The 12,378-nt window shown below is 38.3% G+C and overlaps 2 protein-coding genes across 4 annotated transcripts in view; both read right to left on the minus strand.

Moving 5' to 3' along the window:
- Positions 1–12,378, minus strand: part of bmp6 (bone morphogenetic protein 6) — a 34,369-nt gene that overhangs the window by 17,107 nt on the left and 4,884 nt on the right. For both annotated transcript variants that reach the window (XM_083529995.1, XM_083529994.1), the window contains exon 2: positions 283–472. In XM_083529995.1, coding sequence (XP_083386121.1) covers positions 283–472 — 190 coding nt within the window. The remainder of the gene's footprint in view (positions 1–282; positions 473–12,378) is intronic.
- LOC310719795 (receptor-type tyrosine-protein phosphatase H-like) overlaps positions 3,867–12,378 on the minus strand; it is a 74,217-nt gene continuing 65,705 nt past the window's right edge. For both annotated transcript variants that reach the window (XM_083529902.1, XM_083529904.1), the window contains exon 18: positions 3,867–3,934. In XM_083529902.1, coding sequence (XP_083386028.1) covers positions 3,882–3,934 — 53 coding nt within the window. In that variant the 3' untranslated portion in view covers positions 3,867–3,881. The remainder of the gene's footprint in view (positions 3,935–12,378) is intronic.

Consider the following 12,378-nt stretch of genomic DNA (forward strand, 5'->3'; position numbering starts at 1 on the left):
CCACAACGTCAACATCTGACATGTTTAACTTGGTTCTTTTTTAGTCATCAACCTATTTTCAGTCAGGCATTGCGGTCATGGTTTAAAATATACAAACTACATGGTACAAAACTGAAACCAGTGCCTCTTGTATGTGTATTTGCACTGTTCTAAATTCCATGTAGAGGTGGTTACAAGAAAATGTAGTCTCAAAGCATGTAGTCACTATTAATGCATTTATGCATACACTGCATTTGACAATACAAAAAGAAGAATTCATGTTATTTCAAAACTGTTTCTTACCTGTCAAGTCGTTTGCCCACCACCTCAAAAACACTCAGCTGTATGGTTTCATTGTGAAAAGCAGTGCCCACACATTCCTTGTAGATTCTAAACTCTGCTGCTGCAACTTTCTCTCCCTCAGGGATCTGGGATAGATTGAATTTGAACTCCTTATGGTGTCTTCTGTCAGGAGACTCTCTGTCATACTCAACTGCCCAAAGAGACACATGGGAACACAGGAGCTTAAGAACTTACATTTTTAGACAGCAGAACACATAATACATTTTAAATGCAGCATTCACACATAGTTTATTTAATTAAGACATTGTTATTAGAGAGTGCCCACTGAGAGTCTGCTGTGAGATAATGCTTTTTTTTTTTTTATCTCTGATACAAATCAAAAAATCATTTGAACAAATTATTTCCCACAGCAAAGGTTATGACAGACAGATAGAAGCTCAAAGGAGGTTCTGTTATGCGGATTAACGCAGTCAGTACAACAAGAGGAAAAAATAATGAATGATATCCACAGTTTGCCTTTAAGCCATATGACAAATTTGTCATCTCCTGGTAAAGCTGCTTCATCCACCTCAGACACACACACACCCACAAGCACACAGACAGACACAAAACCATCACCACCAAACCCTTGCTCTGCTTCCCAGGCTTGGCACATGGTCTGTCATTCTTGCCACAGAAGTACATGTCAAACCGGATACCACTGTTCCAAGATGAAATGTTCTGTGCTGATTGGATTTCCATGTCTCCTAACCACATGGAGGTAAAAAAAAAAAAAAAACACACTCCCACGGCATCCTTATACAAAAACCAAAGGATTAAAAAAAGGCAAGTAAAAGAACAAAGTGTAAATTAAACTAGTAAATAATTTTTATATACAGCAAAATTACCACTGCTGTTCACACCCCAGTTCCTCCATTTTGACTGACAAAATCAGTATATGGAGGTGCCACAAGGAGTGGCTAATCTTCATCTTTTAAACAAAGGTGTTTTACTCATTCCCAGCACATGAACATAATATGCATATTTCAGAAGCAACTCAAGAGTTTATGATGGACCACGTCTTTGCTGTGCATATTCAGCATTACTTGTGATCATATTTGGACAGCCCACAAATACCATAAACTACATCCAACCTGTGGTACTGTCAACCTGTAATCAGACCACAATAAGGATTTAATTTAAACTAGACAGCTGAATAGAATACAAAGGGTATTTAAAGAAAAACTAAACATCACATTGATGTAAGTATTCAGGCACTTTGCTATGACAGTGGCTTCTATTTTTCTTAAAAATGAAAGTTCTAGTTTTCCATGAGTGATAAGGCCAGAAGTCACAATCAGCCTCTGGTCAGTAGAGAGATCCTCCTGCACAGGACTTACTGATCACTGAAGTATCTCTGTCATGTTGGATGGTGGTTATTAAACCATGAGTTTAATGTTTCTATAAAAAAGAAAATTTAGCAGTTGCTCATTTTTTAGTGTGTGGTCTGCTGTGGAGTGTAATCCAGCCCGTTTTGGTCTGAATGGATTAGCCTTTTGGTTAGACTCCTGACTTGGTTTACACAGCACATGGGGCTGCAGAGCTCAATTGTCAAACTGATTTAAGATATTTATATTCCATTATGTTCAGATGTCCTGCAATGTCTGGTGATAATAAATGAGTTGATGACCACTTCAGATGCACAAATATCCTAGCATGCTGCTATTTTGAATTCCAATTTATTATTATAATAAGAGCAGTGTTTTCTTTAGAGAAAAAATATTTTTGTGTGGTCAGACTGACCTGTATTTTTTTTTTTTTTACTTCTTTCCTTAAATAAATTTAAATAGTAGGACCCAACTTAGATAATCATAAATAAATCCCATTTCATATTTTTACTTGTATAACTTTTGCCCCCTTTGTGGTATAGTCATTAGCCCACACAGTGACACAGACAACAGATGGAAAATAGTCACTCACACACTCTCACACACACACACACACACACACACACACACACACACACACACACACACACACGCAGAAATCTTGATCTCTCTTCCATGAAAACATAGTCACTGAAGATACTATTCTGCTAATTCTTATTTATTTGCATTTCCTATACTGTCTACTTATATTTGGAGTTGGACAAACATTAGGGTAAATGGGGCATGTGTGTCTGTCTGAATGTATTTTTAAGGGAGGAAAAACAAATATTGGAATGTTTACCACACAATTATTAGAAACAGATGAATAATGTTTCAGTAACCCTTAAGACATTATTATTTATTGTATTTTTCGGACTATAAGCCTCTTCTTTTTCCAACGTTTTGAACCCCGCGGCTTAAACAACGAAGTGGCTTATTTATGAATTTTTCATGAGTTTTTCCCGGTTTCACAAACTTCAAGCCAAAAAACTGAACCCCATAACATTAGACCAATTAAATTTCCGAACGGAAACGAAAAAACCTCACCTGTGTTCTGAGCTGCACGGCATCGGGTGAAAAAAAAGTTTTTTTTAACGCACGCCGATGCCAAAAGATAAACTCCAGAGAGAAATAGTTGTAAAAGGAAGGAGGAAGACAGTGAACAATGACTTTCTTGGTAGGCTACTGTTTAGATACAAGCCGTTGTAACACGTTGAGTCAGGGTGAAGGGAGAGCTCGCTAACTCCAGTTGCAACAGAAATCATATAAGCACAGACAGGTTTCCAAAACTCATGCTTCTTTATTTTTCTTGGCAACAGCGTTACGGGTTAGTCAAAGAAACTTAGAAATGAGCATCAGAAAATAATGACATATTCCTCATCTTGCATACATGCGGTAATCCCGGAGAATGCAGTGCCAGACTATTCCCAAAATACAGCTATTATACTCCTAAAGGAAGCGCAACATATTTCACCCGTTACACCGTGTGTAACGTGTCTTTCGTTAAAGCCTGTGTAAAGTACATTAGTTTCAGTGTAGACTTGTGTAGACAGTGTAGAGGTGCGGCTTATTTATGTTCAAAATAAAAATATTTGTAAAATTCAGTGGGTGCGGCTTATATATATATGAGTGCGCTTTATAGTCCGGAAATTACGGTAATATCTACTGAATATCTTTTTTATTGTTCAGTGAATAATGAATGGTGTAGTTCACAAATAAGTAAGTAAATTCTGAGTGCATTATTTGGCAAAATAAATTTGTTAATTGTGGCTAATTTATTTATACATCTATTTAATTTCTTATTACATCAATAAAACTTTCCAATTGTTGTCTTAACTTATTACTGTAGATTTACTAAATGTTTCACCAAAACCTATTCCAACATTTTAGTGTCTGTGTCTGTTAAATATATCAACAAACCAAATCTCTTCAGAATTGTTTTTATTTAACCAAACAAAGCCTAAATTAAAAAAGACAATATCTACAAACTTAAATAAAATGTAAGGATAAGTAACAAATATTCTAAAATAAGGAATTATAAAAATAACTGCAAACCAATATACATAATAAAACAAAATAATAAAATCAGGCAATGGACAATTAGCATCACATGAATCAGACACCAGGAAAACCAAAAACAAGATCCGGTAATGTCTGGTAACAAAATAATATACTTTACAGAGAGCATGTGACCTAGGAGTCATTTATTACTGTGTATGTGACTGTGTTTAAATGTGTGTGTTTAGTGTGTGGATATCATAGTGTGCAATGGCTATGATTGTAGACAGCAATGTATTCTGGGAGTTGTACTGTGCTGCCAAATCCAACAATGACTTAAAAAAAACACAGACTATCCCCAAGGGACAATCTACAGGTGCAGGAAGAAGAAATCATGCCCAGTCAGCACAGAGCGTCTGTCAGAGAATCAGCTGATTTCATGGGAATCCCGACAGTAAGTCTTGAAAGTGAAGAAGAAATTTGCTCTCATTGAGGGTGCTGAGTGTGAATGGGGAATTAAAGCCACAATCCCACTGATTTCATTCTCAAATTTATAGCAAACTTAGCACCAATGATAGCATGCTTGAGAATCAGAAGTCTGGCCCTTTTAAAGTGTGAGCACATTTAAAAAGTGCTGTAAATCTTACTTCATTTGGATGTACAAACCCTTGACTTGAGAGTTGAGTGCTTGGCCACAATGTCCCTTGGTGCCCTCACTCCTGACTCTACCTTCTAGTTAACCTGTCACAAATAATACTGTTTGTTTTTGTTATGTGAGAAATTGTTTTGGAATGGGGAAAAAAGGGATGCTGTGTTTGTCCATATAAGAGATACTGTTGGATATGCCGTATGGAAGGATCAAAAAGGCAAAGTGAGTTTAAAGTAATTTGGGATAATTATATATTATATTATATTGTTTTAAAGGGTGTAGCAAAAGATGCCAAACTTCTGTATGTCATCATCCAAATGGTGGTAAGAAAAGAAACTAGCTTGCCTGCTTTGTGCACAGTGGTACTGTCCTCATAGAAAAGGTTTTAGGTAAAATAGTTCAATTGAAGGGAAAGTTTTATGCTATTGCAAAAGCTCCTTGGTCTAAATGTTGTTCCAGAGACACTGTACAGTTGTGTGCCTTCAACTTAGTGGTAACAATTAGGGGAACAACTATACATCTATTATATGACAATGTAGAGGTCTATTGGTCAAGTACATTTACATATACTGCTTTTGTACTTATATCATGTGGAGGCCTGCTAGAATTATCTAAGTGTTGCAGTGTGTGCGTATATGTTTGTATATGCAAGCCCAAAGCAGGCCAAAGGGGCAAATGTAAGGAGGAAGCTACTGTCAGACAGCAGAGATGGATTTCTCCTAAGGGAGCTGATAAATAAGGAAAAATATCTTTGAAAAAGGAAACGCAGCTGTTTCCAAAGGAGAAGTCAAAATATTGGTGGTTCACATTCCAGAGATACAAGTACCTCAGCCAAATGCTCTTTTTTTTGTCCCAAGTTTTACTGTCCCCAATGTGGACTGCACATTTCTGTAGGCCATTTTTTGTCAGAGCTCTGTGCAAGAGTTCTTATAGAATTAGAATCACGCACACACACAAAACCAACCTAAGAATACAACAAACAGCTTTTTTTTTTTTTTTTTTTTTTAGCATCTTCTGGTTTGTCATTTTCTATTTAATCTGAGACCACTCAAAGTGAATATGACTGGGTAGCAGGATTTCTTTTTTATGTATAATGTAAAAAATTTTATTTGAATTGTTGTTATTAAATAATAATCATACACTATGAAAATTAATAAATATTTATTTGCATTTTCTCAACCCAGAAAGTCTGTCTCTTAAACAAACCCCCATAACTAGAAGCAGTAACATTATTTATTTGAGAACTGTCAATTTGATAATTTTTTTAAAAACGGGGACTGTTAACAAACTTGTTTGTCCAGCACATCCCACAGACGCTTGATTAAATTGAGATCCGAGTTTGAAGTTTAGTTTACACTAAAGCATGGCAACAGTATTCCTTAATGGCAGTGGCCTCTTTTAGCACAATAATATGCCCTGCTCTGTCATTTTTCTCAAGGTGTTACAAATCCCCATATGTGGGATATGCTGGACAAAAAATTCTGATCCATGGGGGGCAAACCTGACTGTCTCCTAGACTATTATTACATGCAACAACCTGAATTACCACAGAGATGAGTATACTGCTGAGGACCCAATACCCCACCTTCAGAGCAGCCCTGAGAAACTTGCCATCATAGAGTCAAAGTTAGCACATGCCCATCTGACTTAGAAGAACATGTGGCAGACTTCAGTTCAGCATTCACCACAATCATTGCTCTGTACCTCCTGAGCTCCTCCCTCTGCAGCTTGACCAAGGAAACATTGGGAGTAACACCACAACCCTCTGCTCATAACAATTTCTCTGCTGACTCATGACTGTGTAAATTCACAGCTTGAATTACATTAGGTTTGACCGTTACATGACTATGGTGGGTCTCATCATAAAGAACCTTAAGTCAGCACACAAAGTGGATGTTCAGCATGTCTTTAAAGAAAATCTCCCACCACCTGCCATTTGTCAAAAGGCATTAAGCATTTGGGCCTGCATTTCCAGATTGGGTACCAGTCTACTTCCAATCCACACAGTTGAGCCGTGTGACGCAGCTTCCTCTTGTTGATTTGTATGCCACAAATTTCGTGTTTGTGTCAGAGTTTACGTTTTACAGTTTTCTATCTTTCTTACCTTAAACAATCTTGAAATTTCATCTTGTTTTCCTGTATTCTCTACATTCCATTAGATGCATTTTACTTTTTTCTTTTTGGAAGAGCGCTTTTTTTCTGTTCAAAAGCAGTGAGTGGAGGCCTTTCCCAGCAGAATTGCAAAAACACACACTGCAGTAACCAAAATTAAGGTTATGTAATTTCTCTGAAATCACAAGCATCCATCTCATCCACTGAATGGAGTCTGGTATGTATAGCCAGTCTTTCTCTGTCGCTAGCGATAATTTTATCTGTGAGAAGTGTAAGTTAAATAGCTCTTTGATGGGGAAGATTCAAGCATTTGAGGAGCACATCCAGAGTCTAGAGAGCATTGAGAGCAAGAGCAGTCTAGGTTCTGCAGAGGAAAGTCTGAATGCCTTAGGTAGAGTTAGCATTGCCCAGCTCCGGCATTAGAGCCCTCGCAGCGGGGTGAGTGGATGACGACTCGGCAGCATACACGTAAAGCCAAAGCTAAGGCTCGCCTAAGGGAGCAACATTCCTCTCTGCTTCATGTCTCAAACAGGTTTGCTCTCCGCCTTTAAGAGAAACCTTAAAGAGATCTGGTTAACAAAGACTCTATTCTAAGACACATGAAATTAGCAAGGCTTTTAGGGGCAGCAGCAGCACAGGTTAAGTTTATAATGGGAGCCAGGGCACAGGAGATTAATTAGTTAATTAGGTTAATTAGGTTTTTAGAAAAATATAGGTTCTTTAAGATAAAGGTATCCACCCCACTCAGGAGGGTGCTGCTCTCATTTTTATAGTATAGGTCATAGTCTCAGAACAGGACTAGTTAACTAGTGACTATCCAGAGCCAAGGCCAGGAAGCAGACGAACAGTTTAAACCAACCGTCTGTTAGTGGCACCGAGTCGTCAATTAGGGTCCACCAAATTGAGACTATGTCTGTCTCCCGAGTAAAACCAAAATGTAGAAATTCTCAGAAAGTCTGATTAAGTAACTTTAACATTAGATTAAATAAGATTAAATGCACAGGCAGCACCTCCGATCTAAAGATAGGATTGTTGAATATTAGATCTCTCATGTCAAAAGTTTTTCATTGCCACAGTCGCCACCGGCTTTCTCATCAGGGACAAACTTACACATAAAGAACATTCTTTTTCATTCTTAATCACCACAATATCTGTGTAAAGCTGCTTTGAGACAATGGTCATTGTTAAAAGTGCTAAACAAATAAAAATGAATTGAATTTAAAAGCACTGACCATAAATTTAATTATTAACGATCAGGAGTTTAATGTTCTGTGTTTGACATAAACGTGGATTAAACCGAATGAATATCTAGCTTTAAATGAAGCTGGTCCTCCTAGGTAAAGTTATACCCACCAGCCCCATCTAAATGGCAGAGGAGGTGGTGTCGCAGCTACAGTGCATCTGGAAAGTATTCACAGCACTTTACTTTTTCCACATTTTGTTATGTTACTGCCTTATTCCAAAATGAATTAAATTCGTTAAAAACAATACTCCAAAAAGAAAACATGAAAGAAGTGTTTGAAATCTTTGCAAATGTATATAAAAAAGAAAACACAAAAAATCACATGTACATATTTATTCACAGCCTTTGCACAATACTTTGTTAAAGCACCTTTGGCACCAACTACAGCTTCAAGGCTTGGCACACCTATTTTAGGGCAGTTTCTCCCAATCTTCTTTGCAGAACCTCTCAAGCTACATCAGGTTGGATGGGGAGCGTTAGTGTACAGCCATTTTCAGATCTCTTCAGAGATGTTCAATTAGGTTCAAGTCTGAGCTCTGGCTGGGCTACTTAAGGACATTTGTTGTTCTGTAACCAGACGTTTGTAATCTTAGTTGTGTGCTTAAGGTCGTTGTCCTGTTAGAAGATGAACCGTTGCCTCAGTCTGAGGTCCAGAGCGCTTTAATGATGAGCAGGTTTTCATCAAAGAATGTACATTGCTGCATTCTTTTTTCCCTCAAATTCTGACTAGTCTACTGAAAATGTTCAATCTTTGTTTCTCATGATCAGGACGTCCTTTAGCTGTGATGTGCCTTTTACTGAGGAGTGGCTTCCGTCTGGTCACTCTACCATACAGGCCTGATTGGTGGTGTGCTGCAGAGATGGTTGTTCTTCTGGAAGGTTCTCCTCTCTCCACAGAAAAAACGCTGGAGCTCTTTTAAAGTGACCATCTGGTTCTTGGTCACCTCCCTAACTAAGGCCTTCTCCCCAATCGCTTAGTTTGGCTGGGAGGCCTGCTTCAGGAAGAGTCCTGGTGGATCCAAACGTCTTTTATTTACGGATAATGGAGACCACAGTGCTCATTGGGACCTTTAATTATGCAGAAATGTTTCTGTACCCTTTCCTCGATACAATCCTGTCTTGGCGGTCTATAGACAAGTCCTTGGACTTCATGGTTGGTTTGTGCTCTGAAATGCACTGTTAACTGTGGGACCTTATATAGACAGGTGTGTGCCTTTCCAAATCATGTCCAATCAACTGAATTGAAATTGGAAGTTTTAGAAACATCTCAAGGATTATCAGTGAAAACAGGATGCACCTGAGCTCAATTTTGAGTGTCATGGCAAAGGCTGTAACATCAATGTGAAAAAAGTGAAGCGCTGTGAATACTTTCCGGATGCACCATATTTATAATAATAATCTAAGCATCACACAAAAAACACAAATGTGACACATTCAAGTTCTTTACACCAACATTAAATATTTTGCATCCAAAAGCAAATCTAATCAGTCAATTCCATTAATTATGGGCTTTGTGTTCACACACAGTGGAGCCTCCATACTATACAGTGATGGAGTTGATCAGGAGGGTCTCGATGATGCAGCGGTAAAAACTTGTTAGATGAGCTTTCTTAAGACTCCTCAAGAAGTACAGGCAGTGTTGTGCCTTACCAACCATAGCTAAAGTGTTTTGGTGCCAGGACAGAGCCTCAGAGATGTGAACTCCCAAGATCTTAAAACTGGTCCCTCTCTACCTAAGTTACATTTGAGGTAGATTGGGTAGGGTCTCCTGTTGTTAGATTTGCAAAACTTTACAATGAGCAGACCACAGTAATGTCATCTGCATACTTGATGATGATGTTGGAGTTATGCAGAGGAGCACAATCATGGATTGAACAGGGAGTAAAGCAGTGGGCTCAGAACACAAGTGGGATGCAGTTGTTTAGAATAAGGGTTCAGGATACTTATTTGCCCAACATAACAGACTGAGTTCTGTCAGTGAGAAAGTCCAGAATCAGTCTGCAAGTGGAGGTGCATATACCCAGGTCACTGAGCTTAGTGGGGAGGACTGTATTGAACGCAGATCTGAAGTCAATGCATTCTGATGTAGGTGTTGTTTTTATCCAGGTTGGTGAGGGCTGAATGAAAAGCCGTGGAAACTGCATCCACCCTGTTCGGGTGAACTGGTGTGGGTCCAGTGTGGGTGGTAGGCCCACAGTGAGGTGTTTCAGAACCAGTTTCTCAAAGCACTTAATAACAATAGGGGTGCATTGTAGCATTCTGCACCTGAATGCACAACTGCTACACAACTGCAAAACTTTGTGCACAAATTTGCACTATTATATGACACCTTAACTCTGGACTGTCACTCAACTCTAAACTCTGAACTTGCACAGCACAGTGCCACTTTATACCACACTATACAGCACATGGACACTAAATGTTGGACAGTCGTATAAAAACATTTCACTGCAATGTCGTACTCTGTATGTATGTGTGACAAATAAAATTTGAATTTATAATTTAAATTTGAATGCTTAGAGATTGGTATGATAGTTGTAGTTTTCTGGCATGTAGGAACCACGGCCACACACATCACGGGCACCCAACTCTCTGCCATTAAGCACCTTCACCACAGCAGATGTCTGTTGTGATGTCTCACAACATCATCAAGAACTCTTCACATCCCAGTCACAAACTGTTTAACTTCCTTTCATCAAGAAGGAGATACAAGAACATACGCATCAGAACAAGCAGGTTCAGGACCAGCTTCTTTGCGTCCACTATTACCCTACTGAACTGTCCACCACACTGTTAAATCACTGTATAAACACTGTATATAACTTCTGTACAGTTGTACATAAAATGTACATATTGATTATTTATATTTTTATACCCTTCATTCTCTACACATATTTTGCCTTACATACATCTGCACAACTATTTTATTTGTGTATCTATATCTACTGTACATCCTGCCTAGTATTTCACATTTACGTATACATACAGTGTACTTGTTTGTTAAGCTTTTGCAAATTTTTTTCTATGCTATAGCCTTATAAACTTCTACTTGTACCTTTACAACAGTGTTTGCCCATTTTTCACTGCCATAGCACTGCCATAGCCTTATAACTATTTACTATTTACTTATACTCTTGCAATTAATATAAATCAAATATGCAATCAAATAAAGAAATTTGTGCTGCTGAAATTCATAGATGCCGTACAGAAGAAATTCATCTTTGTCCGTTTTCAATCATTGTAATCCAAACTGTAGCTTATATCAAGAAATCCTAAAATTGTGCACCATCATACTGACAACATGACTAAACATTTTGAAGACATTGTTTGTGAACAAAGATAAAGGGACTTTTTATTCTGACGGGAATGAGATGTTCATTGACACAAATACTTACTTTTAAGAGATGAACTAAGGATTTTGAGAAAAATATAGGCTTTTGCAAGACAATATTTTGCTGTTTGTACACATTGTTTTTAGAATGCACTTACTGGTTTGCAAATATTAAGGATGATTTGATAAACTCAATCTAAAAAAATATAGTCATAATTTCACAGTGTGGAGCTATTTCAGATCATCTTTCTTAGTCAGATTTTAAAGGAGATAAGGTAATAATAAGATAGGATAATGTGTACCTCGCCACATTACTGTGTTAAATGTACATTCATGTCAACTACTGCAGCGAGTTTTATGACCCCGCAGAGCTCGACTGGGCCACTGAATGCCTAGAATCAACGTTCCATTACACTCTAGATCAGTGATCCCCAAACCCCGGGCCGCGGACCGGCACCCGTCCGTGGGTCAGTTGGTACCGGGCCACACAGAAAGAATACATAATTTACATTTTATTTATTGTCTGATTCTGAATGATCTTTTATTTTAGAAAATTACCGGATTCTCTCCACCACATCTGTCTATGACTCACTCTTGATGCATGTCAAGATGCCTCAGTCACATGTCTTACCTACATCCGCTACCTTCTTAAAGGGGCTGCTCCGGCCGCTAACACATAATACTTCACCACTAAATTAATACCCCCAAGCTAACAAAATGAACAAATTTTGATGCCGGTCGTATCATTTTAATTTCTTGTAGTTGTAACAGGCCCCCCCCCGCTCGTCTGTGAAAATATTGTCTGACATTAATCCGGTCCGTGGTGCAAAAAAGGTTGAGGACCACTGCTCTAGATGATGTAGTGCCCCTTAAAACCAAAATGGGAGAAAAAAATTGTTCCCGTGGTATAATGATCAAACGCACACCTTAAAACAGACCACTCGGAAATTAGAACATAAATGGTGTCAAACTAAATTGAAATTATTTTATAGCTCTCTCTCTCTTTTTCTCTCTCTCTCGCTCTCTATTTTTCTCGGTCGAGTAAAACATGCTCCTGAGGTACCAGTGATCAGTGTTTCTGTCCCGCTCCTCTTCTCGAATCTGTTCGCTTCGTCCAGGGCTGCTTATGGATGCGGTTCTTATCAATTAGAGGCCACTCTGTGCAGCTGGGGATGGTTTCACATCAACGGCCTGGGGATCCATAATATAACGAAGTAAGAACAGGAGCTTTGAGGATGGATTTGGACTACAAACCCGATTCTAAAACAGCTGGGACACTGTACAAATTGCGAATAAAAAAGGAATGCATTAATTTACAAATCTTATAAACTTATATTTTATTCACAATAGAATATAA

This window comes from Silurus aristotelis, assembly GCF_946808225.1.
Source record: "Silurus aristotelis genome assembly, chromosome: 25".
Lineage (NCBI taxonomy): Eukaryota > Metazoa > Chordata > Actinopteri > Siluriformes > Siluridae > Silurus > Silurus aristotelis.